The sequence below is a fragment of the Microcaecilia unicolor genome, chromosome 4 (genome assembly GCF_901765095.1).
Source record: "Microcaecilia unicolor chromosome 4, aMicUni1.1, whole genome shotgun sequence".
In the NCBI taxonomy this organism is placed as follows: Eukaryota; Metazoa; Chordata; class Amphibia; order Gymnophiona; family Siphonopidae; genus Microcaecilia; species Microcaecilia unicolor.
In genome coordinates, this window is record NC_044034.1 from 179,803,060 (window position 1) to 179,820,664 (window position 17,605).

The window sequence follows — 17,605 nt, forward strand, 5'->3', positions numbered from 1 at the left end:
CTGGACATGGAGGGGAGGGCAGGGGAGAGAAGAATTGCTGGATGTGGAGAGGAGGGGAGGGCAGGGGAGAGAAGAATTGCTGGACGTTGGAGAGGAGGAGAGGGCAGGGGAGAGGAGAATTGCTGGACATGGATGGATAGAGGGGAGGGCAGGGGAGAGAGGAAATTTGCTGGATATGGAATGGGTGGAGGAGGGGAGAATGGAGGGTTGCTGGACATGGATGATGGAGGAGAGGGCAGGGGAGAGAGGAGAATTGCTGGATATGGATGGATGAATGGAGGGGGCAGGGGAGAGAGCAAATTTGCTGGATATGGGTGGATGGAGGAGAGGGCAGGGGAGAATGGAGAGTTGCTCGACATGGATGGATGGAGGGGAGGGAAGTCAGGAAGGAGATGCACATGGATGGAGGGGAGGGAAGAGAAGAGAAACGCTGGACATGGATGGAGTGAAGGGCAGGGAAGAGAGGAGAAATGTTGGACAAGGATGGAGGGAAGGAATGACAAAGGAAGGAGATGCACATGGTTGGAGGGAAGGGGAGTGAGGAGAAATGCTGGATATGGATGGTTGGGAAACTGCTGAATTTAAGGGCTGGATCAGAACACTTTGAGGGCAGATACTGAAACTGGAGGAAGGATAGGGACAGGGCTACAGGTGGTAGACAGGACGCATAAGGACACAGTAGGATGGTGGACATGGTGAGTGAAAAACTATCAAATGGAAAGACACTGCATAAAACAGAAGACACTGGGACCAAAGTGAATAGAAAAACTAAATGATCAGACAACAAAGGTAGAAAAGAGTATTTTCAGAATTTATTAATTGGAATATGTCAGCTTTTGGAAATGTGCATCTGTGATATTTTGCATGTAAGTTTCAATTTTTCTGGTATTGCTGCATGCTAAGTCTGACTTCTTGAGGTAACTTTCCAGTTCAGTATTTTGCCTTCATATTTTTTTTATTTCTAGTTCCTTGTGTCAAATCTGTTGTGTCATGTATTTTTCATGTGTGATCAAGATGCAGTATTCTGCTAGCGTGTAGTATTTGCAGCCCTTTTTGTTTTGGTTTTTTTTGTTTCACTAGGTTGTGTACTGGTGTTTTAGAGCCCGGTGTAATTACAGTGCTGCCTTTCCACGCATAAGGTTGTAGCTTGTCCTGTCCTTGAAATTAGTGCTGTTCTGGTTTGGTAAGGTTATGAGTGTGTTTTTGCACAAGTGTGTTGGCCTTACTGAGGTGGCACCAAAACATCAGAAAGGGTTTTAGAGCCTAAATCATGACACACTACCTCTTGAAGGATCTACATATAGAGCGTATGCATTTCTAAGGTCTAAGGTGGAGAAATACTACTGGAGAGGAAGAGGGAGTGCTGGGTAATGAGGAAGGAAGGGAGAAAGAGCTGGCTTTTTTGGGAATAACCATAATGAATATGTATGAGATCATACATATTCATTATGGTTATTCCCAAAAAAGCCAGCTCTTTCTCCCTTCCTTCCTCCATATTAGCATATTCATTTGCATATATATATGCAAATGAATATATATATATATATATATATATATATATACTAGTAAAAACAGGCCCGTTTCTTACAGAAATGAAACGGGCGCTAGCAAGGTTTTCCTCGGAGTGTGTATGTTTGACAGAGTGTGTTTGACAGTGACTGTGTGTGAGAGCGAGAGAGTGAATGTGCGATTGTGTGTGTGTGACAAAGAGAGAGTGAGACTGTCTCCTCTGTCCGCTGCCCCCCTCCAGCCACTCAGCGATTCTTCTCTCTCCCCTGCGCCCCCTCCAGGCACCCAGCAATTCTCCTCTGTCTCCTGCCCCCCCTGTAGCCACCCAGCGATTCTCCTCTCTCCCCTGCCCCCCCTCCAGCCACCCAGCGATTCTCCTCTCTCCCCTGCCCCCCTCCAGCCACCCAGCGATTCTCCTCTGTCCTCCCTGTAGCCACCCAGTGATTCTCCTCTCTCCCCTGCCCCCCCTCCAGTCACCCAGTGATTCTCTTCTCTCCCCTGCCTCCTTCTCCAGCCACCCAGCGATTCTCCTCTCTCCCCTGCCCCCCTCCAGCCACCCAGCGATTCTCCTCTGTCCTCCCTGTAGCCACCCAGTGATTCTCCTCTCTCCCCTGCCCCCCCTCCAGGCACCTACCAAGTCTCCGTCGCTCCTTTGAAAGCCCTGGCCATCTGTAGCCTTCCCTTCGAGTTCGTTCCCTCCAAGTCCCGCCTTCTGACGTCATTTCCTCTTTCCGCGAGGGCAGGACTCGGAGGGAACAAACTGGAAGGGAAGGCTACAGACGGGCAGAGCTTTCAAAGGAGCGACGGAGACTTGGTGGGTGCCTGGAGGGGGGGCAGGGGAGAGAGGAGAATCGCTGGGTGGCAATAATGGACCGGGCAGGCGGGTTGGGCGTTTTTTACAGACCGTTGATTGGTTCCTCATTCTTGTGATGTTGCGGGACAGTGAGAGCCAATGAAACGCTGAGTTACGAACCCTACACTGCCACAGTGCCACGGAGTCAGCTTCAGAACGTTGGAGATGCTTTTTATTATATAGGATATATTTTATTTTTTTATTTTATTTTTGTTACATTTGTACCCCGTGCTTTCCCACTCATGGCAGGTTCAATGCGGCTTACATGGGGGTTAAGTGACTTGCCCAGAGTCATAAGGAGCTGCCTGTGCCTGAAGTGGGAATCGAACTCAGTTCCTCAGTTCCCCAGGACCAAAGTCCACCACCCTAACCACTAGGCCACTCCTCCACTCCACATATTAGCATATTCACTACAAGTGAATATGCTAATATGCTCCGCCCCATCCTTTGCCCCCCCCCCCCCCCCAAATGAAAGTCAAACTATGCCCATGGTCTTAAGGTTGATTTGTTGCCTTCACCCAGAACTTTTCATTTTTGGTACCATGATCCTTTTGCAGTGTCGTTAATTACCACATAAGGAGGTTTGGTTTGATTAGAACTAGCACTGGATGACCTGCAGTTTATTTCTAGTCCTTGTTCTGTGTAGCTGCATACATATAAAAAATTGTAGGCAGGACCATAGTTGACAAGGGTGAGAATGGATATACTGAGCAGGAAATGAACAGAATAACACACAGAAGAAAGGAATGGAATTGATGGGGGGGGGGGGGGGGGAGAAGAAAGGAAGATGCAACATGTTCTACACAATTATATGTTTTTCACATAATGATTCTGGTGTTGCTGACTATGAGAATATACAGTTAATCCATTTTCATGCTGGGAGCTATCTACGTTGTTTCTTCTTTTGCCTAGGTTTAGACATCTTGATGAAGCTTTGCAGAATCAGAGGATTCTCTTAGAGAATGTTACAACTCAGGTGGAAGAAAAGAAAATTGCCATCCAGGCAACAGCTAAACAGATTGAAGAGAGGTACAACGCTATTTATTGCTTCCAACATAAGCAGAAGTTTCCTTTCTCTTTAATCCCATAAAATCGACTGAAAAAAATTAGTTAATTTTCACCTCTAAAATTATCAATAGAAATCAAACAAAATAAAACATGGAAAAGAAAATAAGATGATACCTTTTTTATTGGACATAACTTAATACATTTCTTGATTAGCTTTCGAAGGTTGCCCTTCTTATTTCCGATCTGAGGAAGAAGGGCAACCTTCGAAAGCTAATCAAGAAATGTATTAAGTTATGTCCAATAAAAAAGGTATCATCTTATTTTCTTTTCCATGTTTTATTTTGTTTGATTTCTATTGATAACCTTAAGAGTGGACTAACACGGCTACCACACTCCTCCACACCTCTAAAATGAAAACAAGTAAAGATTGCAGCCTCAGTGTTTAAATGGCAGCACCTATACATGCAGATTTATAACATGGGACACTACATGTGGAACTTGCAAAATCGACACTTCCATGTGGAAGCTGCCAGGCCATGACCTTGTTGCAGGATGACTAGGACTTTCTCCTCCTAAGGGTTGTGAATATTGCCTCTGCAGCATCCCTGACTGGCCCACAAATGGAAGACCTGTTCGAGGATTTGAACCCAGTTTCTCTGCCAGTGAACCAGCTCCCCCATCAGTATGCAGTGCTCAAAGTTTAAAAGCCAAGTAGAATATATGATAGAATGCTACCAGGAAGATTATTAATAATAGCTCCAATAGCTATGACACAGCTGTTAAGCATTTTAATTACACAGGTTGCACTCTAATGCAATGGGGAATAATCTGAGGAGCTGAACAAAAATAAAAAGAGATCCATCCCAGTGTATTCAAAATACAGAAATTGCATGCTAAGCTTGGAAGATATAAGATTTGATTTATTAATTTGTTCGCCATTTGCAAAGCGTCAAAGCAGATTACAATAAAACATTAACACCCCTTTGCCTGGGCACTTCTGGGTCAGGGGTCAGAGAGGGGCTGGAGCCCTAGCATAGGGCAGACTCCGTCAGACCCTTATTCACTAACTCACTCACTTGGCACCTGGTGCCTCTACCTGGGGAAAGAAGTGTTAGTGGGTGGGATGACCCTCTTGTCCCCCAGGAAACTCAAAATCATGTCCAAAACTCCTGTGGGAAGTAAGGTTGACAGTTAAACAGGATGTCTTGAGGGGACAGCAATACACTCACTGTCTAATCCAAAATGACCACTTCACAGTCAGCAGTTTAAAACTCAAACGGTTTATTCTTCAACTTGAAACCACAGGAACATTGCAACTGCATAAACTCCCCTTCAGTTTTTGCAATCTTTAAATAAATTGTTCTGATATTCCCCAGGGGAACTCCTGTATTCTCCTCCCTTAGGGTATATTTTACAAGGCACTCTGAAACAGGATTATTTACACTTTGTACAGCTCCAGTCCATGCCTATCCCCACAGATAGTGTTCCAAAGGCTGTGCTCCTCTCTGTGTTTCAGGTTCAGACCCTACTGGTCTGACCTCCACCCAGGGTGACTTTTGCATTGGCCCACCCTGGCCTCAGAATGGGCACTCCCTGGCTCCTGTCCCGTGTTCCTGGGCTGGGTCTCTTCACTGTCTTCCCAGAGCTCACTGCCTTTCCAGAGCTCTCCTTCACAGTTACTGTTTTTCTAAGCAGCAGTTCCCCTTGTCTTTAGTTAATAGATTCACTTCTTTGCATGCTTGCAGGCCCCCATTCTCCCCCAGGAACCGACGACCCCCCCCCCCCCAGCGACAGGAGGGGCTGGAGGTCCACCGGACCTCAGATCCCCCCAACACAGTTCAGGGAGGACTGGCGATCCGGTGGGTCTCCAGCCCCCTCTAATTCCCCAGCATTAGCAGGGGGGTCCCTGGTGGTCCAGTGTCAATCCCCCTACCCCCTACTCCCCCACCCCCTATCTTGAGTTGGAGAAGGGAGGTAGCCTGCCTCCCTCTTCTTCCTTCTATGCCACCTGCAAAATGGTGACGCCTAGCCATGCCCTTATATGGTGTGAAGCCCCACCCAGCGCATCCCAGGATACACTGGGCAGGGCTGGGCACCGCCATTTTGCAGGCGGAGTAGAAGGGAGGGAGGCAGGCTACCTCCTTCCTCCAACTCAAGGTTGGGGGGGGGGGGGTAGGGGGATTGACACTGGACCACCAAGGACCCCTTGCTAATGCTGGGGGGTTAGGGGGGCTGGAGACCCACCGGATCTCCATCCCTCCCTGAACTGTTTCGGGGGGGGGTGTTGGGGGGACTGCCCCCCTGTCGCTGGGGGGGGGGGGGGGGGGTTGGTCGTTCACTGGGCCACCAGGGACTTTTTAGAAATGCTGAGGGGAGTTAGTGGGGGCTGGAGACCCACTGGATCTCCAGCCCTTCTTGAACCTGGGGGGATTGCCGGGGGGACTGGAGGTCCGCTGGAACTCCAGCCCCCATTTTGCCTTGCTTGGGACAGGGGTAGTTGGGGTCTGGTGGTCCCATGGACCTAGGATTACCATATTTTGTCCCCCAAAAAGGAGGACACATGCCCCACCACCACACACCTGCCCCGCCCCCTTTCACAACCCGCCCTGCCCCTTTCACACTCTGCCCCACCCCCTTTCACGCCCTCACTCCGCCCCTGTCACATTTCCCCTCCCCCTGTCACACCCCATCACCCCCCCTCCCCGTCACCCCCCTCCCCTTATCTTACTACTGCCCTGGTGGTCTAGTGACCTCTTCGGGCTGGTGGACAGACAAACGGGCAGATTGCTAGCCTCCCCTCCCCTTACTTACTACTGCCCTGGTGGTCTAGTGACCTCTTTCGCCCTCTTTCCTGCCCGGAGCGCTGCCCTGCATGCATCCTTCCTGTTGCTGATCGCGGCGCCGATTCAAAATGGCCGCCGAGAGTTGACGTCTCTGAGTTCCATAGACTACGTCTGCCAGACGGTAAAAACTGTCATAGCACTGACATCCAGTGGCCTCCAGATAGGTCCGCACGATGTTGAGACTCTCCAGCGCTCTTGCAAAAGTGACAGGAGGAGGTTGTTGAATTTCATCAGCGTGTGCCTCGGTGCTCATTTCTTCATCTGTTCCATCATCAGCAGTTGTTGCCTGCATGTAGGAGGATATCTCAACATCAGTGATGTCTTCAGCTGTTTGTAGATCGTAATCAACAGCTACGTAGCGATGGGATGTCAATAACCTCGTCATCTGACACGTTTGCAACAGCTGCACCTGCTTCATCCCTCTTCACATCCTTAACAAAGCTTGCCCGCTTGTAGCACCTTGACGTTAGACAGTCTGACATCATCCCTGTGTGCAGCACAGTTATCACAAAGCAGCCAAATCTGACGCTTTTGTGCCCGCATTCTAGTGTTAACTTCTTTAGCCACTGCTTCCAAATTTCCCCAGTCATCCACGAATTTGCGTTAGCCTCATATGACACAGGAAGTCGCTTAACTTTCTTGAAGCAACAGGGCTGTTTGCTCTTTCCAATGACGAGGGGTTCCAACTTCTCACTCCTATCCATATTGCAGCAAAGGAGGATCGTCAGTCGGTCCTTCGATGTTTTACCTCCAGTAGTTTCGGCATGTTTGAATGCAAGTGTTCCATCAGGAATCGCTCGCCAGTAGAGACCATTTTCATCAGCATTGAAAATGTCACGAGGTGCAAACTCATTCAAGATGGTAGGAATTTAGGAAGAACTGAAACAACCCAATTTTCAGCACCAAAGTCATCAGCGTCTTGTTTCTCACCATGCTGTTTCTTGAATTTTATGCTGTTCCTTTCCTTCCATCTTTCCAACCATCCAACAGTGGCTTTGAATTCAGTCAGACCAAGACTTTTACCTGGTTAGCTTTCTCCATAAGCAGTGAACCACTGACAGGAAACTGTCTGCTCCTGACTCGAGAAAACCACCGAAGAAGAGCATATTCTACCTCCTCAGCTTTTCCCGCACGTTTTCGTTTCCGTTGTGGATTTGTATTGTTTTGCCAGTCTTCTAGAAGCTGGTCTTTCTGCTTCAAGACACGTGAAATTTGACTGGTATTGACACCATATTCTTTCGCAATAGATGCTTGACTTTCTTTGTGTTCTAATTTTTTAAGAACTTCTATTCGTTCAGCCAGTGTTAAAGTCTTACAGTTCCGCTGCTTCCGCCACGACGACGACAACCCCGGTGCATGCTCCAACAACATTCTTTCCCCTTATCTGCCTGGGGCAGTTAAAGAGGCAGTAAATTTGAAATCTCGGTTGTCATGCACCAATCAGCTTCCATATTCCATGCACGTGCTTATGCGGAGTCTTTCCTCCAGAGGTGCGGTCTTGAACCATGCATATAAGCGAATCTTGCACTTATCAGTGGTGCGCTAAAACGAAGTTTGTCCCCATAGAAATTGATGGTGGCAAAAAATGGGACCAAAGTACAGCATGCAGTTAAACAGAGCATGCTCTTATCCGACGTGCACTTAAATGGAGTGCACTGAATATATATATTTTTTCAATTTGTGTGCACACAATAATGTTACTGGTGTATCAAATCTTCGCTAGCATCGCTGCTCTCTTGCGTTGGGTACCTTAGTCTTCTCCACATCCACATCTCCTTGGTTGGCGAGGTCAGCTCACCGGCTCAGGAACTCCAGGATACTTACTGCTCTGACTCAAAGAACTAAAAAAAATTAAATCCTGACTCCCTGTGCTTGCTGTGTGTGCTAACCTCAATCAGTATTTTCTTTGGCAAGGGACCTTGTGGGCTAACTAAATTCAAATAAAAAGATAAGCAAGGGCAATTCCTATCTAGCCCTCCCAATATATGACCCCTTTTCTTTTATGTTGTTATACACCCTCTACTCAAACTGGTGGACTGCTAAACTAAACCTCCTAAAGGCAGGCCCTTAACTGCAAGCACTCACAGGGCTCGAGGCTTAGGCTGGGCAGCTGCTTCCCTAGGGCAGGCTTGCTTACGTGTGGGCACTCGAACCAGCAGGCTTCTGTGCTGGATCCTCCTGAGGCAGACACTCTAAAAAAAGTTCCTTTGGAATCTGGGCACTCAGTGCGGGGGAGAGGGGGTGTCTCTCTGTCTCTCTCTTTGTGGGGCTTCTTCCCTTTCCGGATAGGCCTCTTCTTTACAGGACAGGCAGTCACATGGCCAGTTTTCTCCTCTCTGGACAGGCAAGCACACACATGGAGGGATGCGCTGGGTGGACTTTTCTGGGATTCAGGAACCTTGCCACACTGCTCTCTATTCAGCTCTGCACTGCTCCTAACACGTCTCAGCTCCCCAGTGTGGTCCCTCTTCCTCCTCTGCTTCTCTCTCTGCCTGAAGAATGGCCTCTGTGGCTACTGCTATAGCTCCTCTTCTTGACCCCAGCTCACCTGTTCCCCTGCAACTCGGCTCCTCTTTTGCCCCCGGCTCACTCTAGACCCCCTTCTCCTCCTCCTCTGTTCCTGTCTGCTTTGGTGCCCGGCCCCTTACAGGACTCAACAGTTCTCTCTGTTCATCTGGGGCTCGTCAGTGGGTACTTCTCTTCCAGCCTGCAGCTCACTCCTGCTTGGGTTTGATCTTCTTCTCCTCCAGCCTGAGAATGCCCTCCTCTGCCCCAGCTTGCACACTCCTACCTGGATCCGATCTTCCCCTCTCAGAGCATGCTTTCACCCTCTTCTCTTTGCCCAGGCTTGCTTCTCTTTCCCAGGTTGCCTCTGGGCTGCTATTCTTTTTCTTTATTCCACCCCTCCTGTCCCCTGGATTGGCTTGAAATTCACGCCAATCTATGGGTCAGGCTGCCTCCTGCCACCTCAGTGGTCCAAATTCATGCCCTTTAGCAGATCCTGGCTCCTATTAGCTGCCTTCCACACTGCCCCTCAAGATTGTCTTACATGCCCCTCAAGCTCCCAGCTCTCCCTGGGGCCTCAGACAGCCAATCAGAAGCCTTGTAACAGGCTTCACTGCACATCCCCCCGCAGTTACAAACTCATAAAATTTAAACACACCTCTAGCATCTATGGGCACCTGAGCTCTTAGTTTTATAACAGTGCTGCAGCACTTCAAACCCTTTAAACATTTTAACTAAAAGGTGTCAGTGCTGTTTCTAGGCTGCCCTGAGACCTCTGTATCTCCCTATCCTCTGCAAGATGCCCCCCTCTCTGGGGCAAGGTAAAGGCTTCTTTTTTTTCTATACTTGTTTGGAACAGTGCGGGGCTTTTGATCATCTGTGCCTGGAGACCTCTTGCCTCAGGGCCTCTCCAAATTATTCTGCCTCCTTTCCTGAGCCCTACTTCTCTGACTCAGCCTCTGATATGACAGGTTTAGCGCCACCTGCCATAAAGTGGCTAAACTGCAACCTCAGTGAGGGAGTGTTCCTAGGGACTCCTGTCACTATACCGTTCACTCCCTCACACAGACAATAAAAATGGCATTCTAAGAATATTCTTTCATAAGATATAACACAGTCTTCAGATACTTCCTAAATAAAATATAGCTCAGCTCTTGTCTGAGCTCCAATATTCTGAATACAAGGACCTGCAGATGTAAAGGTCCTCTCCTGCATTGTAGTGTATTTAATCTGTGAGAGCAAAGGTGGTGCAAAAACAAAACAAAACAAAACAGAACAAACAAACAAACAAACCCTGTAGTGATTATCGCAGTTTACAAACTATTTTACAAAAACGCTGTAATATAAAGCTGTAAAATTGTAATTAACTTTTAGAAGAAATTATAATTCAGTGTCATACAGGCAACAAAATACTGTTTGCTAACTGTAGCTGATACTGAGCCTCTGACAGTCAGTGTTTTTTTTTAAATGCTGACTGCCATAGGTTAAACAAACAAACAAACGGATATTCAGAGTAGTATCTGGATAGTGACCTGCTGCTGAATATTCAGTTAGCGCTGAGCGGTTGTACTGTGCTATTTGATTTACAGAGGCAGCTATCCAGAAAGCTATCTGTGTAATGTTAGGACAGCCTTTTTGCTGTCCTAACTTTTTCCAGGTAGCTACCTGGTAAATGGTTTGAATATCACTGCTAATCGGATAACCTATGGCTCCGCTCATGGATGACACCAGCTTTGTCCAGATACTGCCAAGGCAGAGGAAATATACTACTGTTCCATCCAGTTAGTGTTGCTAAATGTCTCTCTCACTTATCTGGATAGGAACTGCTCCTGTCTGGATCAGTGCCTTTAAATATCAATCACTTAAAGTTCTAGGAGTGATATTAGACTCTGGTCTTTACTCTGAAGTCTTTTGTTCAGAAGTTAATTTTCACATCTTACTTTCAACGTCGATTGCATAGAAAATTAACAAATATTCTTCCCCCTCTGATTTTCAGAGAGTGCATCAGGCATTGATGCTGGTGAGGTTAGACTGTTGCAATTCATTGTGGTATTTTATATCTATGACCCTTTTTAAGGCTCTTCAGTTTTTTTTATAAAGCTGCCCCATTGCTAACAGGTTTGCCTTGTTCTGAAATGTGACTTCTACTCTTGTGGATTTGCACTGGCTGCCAGTATTTTTGGTGTGTTACATTTAAGATTATTTGCTTGATTTTTTTTTTTTGTTCTCTGGTGGCTGATGCTCCTTTTTATTTTGTTGATTCTTTTAAACTTTATGTTGGTGGAAGAGACTTGCAGTCCAAAACAGAAAGGTTGGTTCAAATGCCTTCTACTAGAGTCTATAGACTGGTAGAGACACGTAATCATTCTTTTACAGTTGGTGGGTCTCTTGAGTGGAATTGCTTGCTTAATTAGGTTGGAGTAGTGACTAATTACTGTAGCTTCAGAAAACAGGTGAAGAAAATGTTGTTGTTTTTTGTAAAGCATTTAAGAGCAGTCAGAAAACTTAGCGTAATAGCCTGGATTTACTATTTTTTTCTTTTGTAAAGATAAGATTGTATGATGACTGAACCTGGTATTGTATCTGTGTCATATTGATACTAATTTATGTTCGTATTTGTTTTTGTATGTTTTTATTTGATTTTATATGTGTGTTAATTGTACCCGCCTACATTTGTAGAAAGTGTGAGAAATGTGTTAAATAAAAATATATAAGCAGCACAAAGTCTTGTGTCCTCCTACAGGCTGTTCGAAGTAAAGCACCAGCGCAGGAAACTGGAAAATCAGATAAAAATGGCAAAGATGGTCCTTATAAATGAAATACATAAGCGAACAAACACTCTTCTAGAGCAGCTCGAGGTGAGTGTATTGGGCAGGAGAATGGTCCTGTTACAATGAGCTCTTACATGAGACTAGGGTTCAGGTCTGCTGTTCAGTGAGGGTACAGTAGTGTATTGTAGGGGTAATGAAGTTAATCTCTTGAGAGGAAGGGAGGAAGGATAGTTGGATACTACAGAGCAAGCATTAGCAGAAGGCACTAACTCCCTAATTCTATAAAGTTGGGCACTCATAAGACCATTTAAGTGCCTGACTTAATTGTTCAATGAGATGCTAATTGGCCTTAACAATCAATAATTTCCAATTGGTATTAGTAGTTATTACTTGGTTCTAATTGGCAATTACGCATGTAATTGACCTTATTCTATAAACTGGGTGAGCAATTTCCATAGTGCCCATTTGCAAGGAGGGCGTGGATCTGGGAGGGAATACCTAGGAATTACGAGCACGCGTTATAGAATACTATCAGTTATTCACCTAACTGCCTCCAGTTAGGCTTGAGCAATTATTATTATTATTATTAGCATTTGTATAGCACTACCAGACACACGCAGCGCTGAACACATGACACAGAGAGACAGTCCCTGCTCAATAGAGCTTACAATCTAAAAATACAGACAGACAAGACAATTAAGGGCGAGGGAAGTACTGGGTGAGAAAAGAACAAGGGGAGGGCAATTGAGTAGTGGCTAGGAGCCACTGGTATTTATACTAGCTTTTTGCTTGCACTTAAAATTAGGTGTGGAACTATGGACCTATGCTGGTATTATATCATGACAGTTCCACGCAGCGTTGTTGATCGATTCCTGTGGCAGGCTATCCCAGATCATCTACAGTGCTTTCTTGAGTTTGGCAATTATTTTTAGCTTTGGGTGGCTGTTTTGATAGGCCTCTAATATTGCTCCCCAGATAAAAGTCTAGGTCACTGTGACATCATTAACAGTAAGCTAGTACCTCATTTTTTCCCAAATAATGGTAGTTTTACAGTGCATACATTTTTGAACGTGTGAAAATCGCTGTGTGGTCAAGCTAAAAAGTCTGTAACTTCACCATGTTAAACGATAATCTCATTCCACTCAGCATAAATGTAGACAGTAACAACAAATAAAGCTGCAAAATTTCACTTTGAAATTCCAGGTTTCTGAGAAACAGTAAGAAATTGTAGGGGATTACTTTTTTTTGCCTCATCCGGCAATACAATTTAGAGGTAATTTTCTAAAATGTTTTCCCTCGTAAAAAGACTTTTATAACATTATTTCATGATTAAAAGTATGTACAGTGGAATTAGGCATATATTTCTACGCAACTTTGGAGTAAGTGTTTTCAGGGCAGGAGTCGCACTTTATCGGAGGAATTTTATATATGGCGCCAAGTGTTAGGCACTACTCCTATGCCAAATGTTTGGCATGGAAAAGGATTCTAATGGATGCAAAGCACAGGAATGGGGAGAAATGGCAGATCCATATGAAAACACACTTACATGCCCATTTATAGAATAGCACTGAAGTGTTTTTCTGCAGATCTGTAAAGGGGTGTGGCCATGGGAGGGGTACAGGTGGGTAAGGGGCATTCCCTTAAAATGCACGCAGTGTTATAAAATTCGGGGATCTGCATCCAACTTGCATGCCATATCTGGTTTCAGTTGGTGTAACTCCTTGTGCCCAAAGTTTGGGTAGCTTGCCAGGTGCCCTTGACCTGGATTGGCCGCTGTCGGGGACAGGATGCTGGGCTTGATGGACCCTTGGTCTTTTCCCAGTATGGCATTACTTATGTACTTATGTAAAGTTGAGTGCGGATCCCGGCACTATACTGATCCCAAACACCTGTTATAGAATACCGTTCAGCACTGATTATTTTCAGTGCCGAATTTTGAGTGCCATTTACTGAATCCAGGCCTATGTGTGTATGTCCTATATAATAATTCTCACCTCCAACGTTCTATGTGTCTGGCTGCCTGTGTCCATGACTTTCTTCACAGATGGTCTGCTAGGCTCCGAAGCCCTAGCTGACGTCACTGGACCCATTATGATGTGAACCCAGGGGAAAAACCAAACCTCACAGCTGATCCTCTTCCTCCCTCCCCCCCAAACTGCCTCGTGAAAATAGTTCACCGCCAAAAAAAACAGAAAAGGCTCGAGACTGCCTGATGGCTGTGACACACTGAACAGCCTCCCTCCACAGTTACCGCTGTGCTGGCCATCGCGCTGAAGTATGGAACAATGGTGATGGTAGTGACACGCTGAACTCCCTCCACAGTTACCGCTGTGCTGGCCATCGCGCTGAAATATGGAACAACAGTAAGGAGGGAGGGGATGATCGCTAACTTGAATGACTGTTCCCTGTATTCAACTCGGACTGAAGGGGGGGGCCTGCACCTTGAACGGAAGGGGGGCCTGCACCTCAGACAGAAGGAGAGGAAGGGAAGGAGGGGGTCATGGAACTTGGACCCACACACACACACACACACACTCTGTCACACTGTATCTCTCTGTCACACACACACACTCTGTCTCACACACAAACACAGTCTTTCACTCTCTCTGTCTCACTCTCACACATACTCTCTCTCAGACACACATAGTCTGTCTCTCTCTCTCTGTCTCACACACACTCTCACACACACATACACTCTGTCTCACTGCCCGCCCCTGTGGTCCTGCAGAGGGCCTGGACTGCGGATGTTACTGCCAGAAAGGAGGGATGGAGAGCACCCTCACATTGGCACTGTCACACATACACACTCCGAGGAAACACACACACAATATCTCTCTCATACACTCTGTGACACACACACTCTGACACAGTCACACTCTCTCAGTGACAGACACACACACTCTCTAACATACACACTATCTCTCTCTCTCACAGACACTGTAGGTGAATCACTTTATTTATGTATGTCTAACACAGTCTCACTGTGTTTCTCACATTCACTCTCCCTGTTTATGTTTCATACCCTGTGGCTCTCTCACACACACAGGCGCAATGACAGACAACCAAAGATCATCAACTACACAAAATGAGGAGAAACAAACAGAAAGGAAAAGAAAAAGTGCAGAAGCACAAAGAAGACAGCGATTAGCAATGAATGAAGACGAACAGGCACAAGAAAGACAAAGAAATACTGCAAGGAAAAGGGAGCAAAACCAAAACATGACAGAAGAACAAACTGCAACTAGAAGACAAAGAAAAACAGAATTACAAAGGAAAAGAATAAATGAAATGACAAATGAACAGAGAGAAATTCACACAAAAAGGCACACTGAAACACAACGGAAGAAAATACAAAACATGACAGATGAAGAACGGGAAAAAACCCCCCAAAGAAGAACATATTTACAAACAGAAAAAGAAAAAAGAAATTATAGAAAAACACATAAAACAGAACAGCAAAACAAGAAAAGAAACACAATTGCAAATAACTATACAAATGAAACCAAACAAAAGAAAACATAGTACCAAAACTGATGAGGAGTACGTAAAAAGTAAAAGAAAAAACACAGAAGCACAACACAAAAGGGATGCAGCTATGATTGAAGAAGAAAAAACACTAACAAAAAACCAACAAGCCACTTGAAGCAAAAGGTCAAGGATACAAAACATGAATGATGAGGGAACTGCAAAACAAACACAAACAGAAGACAACAAAGAAAGGAAACAACAGTCTGAGATGACGGATGAACATAAACAAACACACAACAGAAACAAAACAGAAATACTACAGGGAACAAAAGAAGAACTTACAGACAAACAACGTAAAACAACAACTACACAACCTGATGAGGAACAGATACACATTAAACGAAAAAGAGCAGAAGCTGAAAGAAAGAGACGTAATGCACACACTGAACATAAAAAAGCATGGGAGAATGAAGAAGCCACTGCAAGAAGAAGAGCAAGGATAGAACATATGACTCATGAGAAAAGTAACAGGAAAAGAAAAGCAGAAACAGAAAGGAAACAAATTGCAGAAATGACGGACCAAGAATGAGAAACACACAAAACTAGGCATGCTGCTATACAAAGAAAAAGATTAGAAACAATGACAGAGCAACAAAGAGCTACAAATAGAAAGAGAAAAGCATATTTAGAACAACAAAGAAACAAACAAACAAACAAATGACACAGATACAGAGAACAAACAGACAAAGTCAAAAAAACAAAAACAAGGCAAATAATTTACAAAATGTCAGAGCACATAAGACAACAAACCACACAAAATAAATCACATTTTACAAGCAAAACAGGTCAAAAACAGAAAGAAAAAACAAACAATATAGAAACAGCAGAAAATAATGACAGTACAAAAAATACAAGGACAGTACAGTGCACAACTGATACCAAAGGAATTGCAATAACAGACTGTGTCAATGAGAATGACATTCAGTACTATAGTTGTGGACAGATAAATGCAGTCTGTATATTTTGCAAAGCAAAATTTTTCAAAAAAGAAACACCATCTGACAACCTTTTCACACAATGCTGTAGTAAAGGAAAAGTTCAACTTCCAAAAATTAGGACAAATGAATTCATACAAAAGCTTCTTTGTGGAGAACATGAATACTCAAACAATTTCAGACAAAACATTAGGTCCATTAATAGTTCTTTAGCGTTCGCATCCATGGGGGCAAACATTGCAACACCACCAGGATATGGTCCTTATTGTTTTAGAATTCATGGAAATATTTATCATAGAACAGGAGCACTACATCCTTCAAATGAAAAAGAAAGACAATTTGCACAATTATACATTCTAGATCCTGATGAAGCAGCCATTCAAAGACTACGAACCTCTACAAATGTAAAAATAAATGATATATTAATGAGACAATTAAGTGAATTCATGGCACGAGAAAATCCATTTGCAGATACATGCAAAATGTTGTTTGAAGTGGAAAATGAATGCATCTATAAAGCAAAAAAAACAAACAAACAATAGAACCTACAACAGTATCAGTGGTCATTGTTAAAGACCGTAAAAATGATCAAAGATGATACAATGCTCCTAGAGCCAATGAGGTAGCTTTCATCTTCCAAAATACAGATGGAGAACCTCCGTTACATAGAGATCTAATCATACTTTGCAGAAACAAGCAAAATGAAGAAAAAAAAACAAGAGATAATCAGTGTCTTGGATCCCAATCTGGAAACTATGGTATATCCAATATTATTTCCATATGGAGATCAGAGTTGGGGTATAGATATTCCTTTGTCCAAACAACCAAAATCTATAATCAAACTCAACCACAAATCAAATAAACCAAGAATAAGAGTTACACAAATGCAGTACTATGGGTACCGTTTCGCAATAAGAGATTAATTTAATCCTTTCCTAAGTGCAGGTAAATTAACACAACAATATTTTGTGGATGCATACATTAAAACAGAGGCTAACAGACTTAATTATATTCAAAAAAATCAAAAACAGTTAAGAATTTAAAAATACTCAGGCTTAATGGACCACCTAGCAAGTGAAGCTGCGAATAGAGGAATTACACCTGGACAGGCATTTATTTTGCCATCATCATTTGCCGGAAGTCCTAGAAATATACATCAAAATTATCAGGATGCAATGGCAATAGTTAGAAAATATGGCAAGCCTGACCTGTTTATTACTATGACCTGCAACCCAAGATGGGAAGAAATTAATAACAATCTACAAAAAGGTGAAGCACCACAGTTTAGACCAGACTTATTGGCAAGGGTGTTTCATTTAAAATTAAAAGAATTAGTGCACGATATATGCAAACAGCATATATTTGGTGTTCCTCTTGCTATCATTTATGTCATTGAATTCCAAAAAAGAGGTTTACCCCACGCTCACATATTACTTATCCTCAAGGAGGAACACAAGCCAAAAACAAAGGAAATAACTGACAACATCTTATGTGCAGAAATACCTATAGAAAAAAAAACTTCCCATGACTACATGCAACAGTTACCAAACATATGATACACGGCCCATGCAGTCCGCAAAATGTACATTTGCCATGCATGCTAAATGGGAAGTGCTCTAAACAGTTCCCAAAAACATTCCAAAATGAAACTAT

The 17,605-nt window shown here is 44.2% G+C and overlaps 1 protein-coding gene across 1 annotated transcript in view; it reads left to right on the forward strand.

The window, feature by feature from the left end:
* The window catches only part of TRIM66 (tripartite motif containing 66), a 178,454-nt gene that overhangs the window by 63,131 nt on the left and 97,718 nt on the right, over positions 1–17,605 (forward strand). The window contains exons 5-6 of the mRNA XM_030201027.1: positions 3,275–3,391; positions 11,462–11,576. Coding sequence (XP_030056887.1) covers positions 3,275–3,391; positions 11,462–11,576 — 232 coding nt within the window. The remainder of the gene's footprint in view (positions 1–3,274; positions 3,392–11,461; positions 11,577–17,605) is intronic.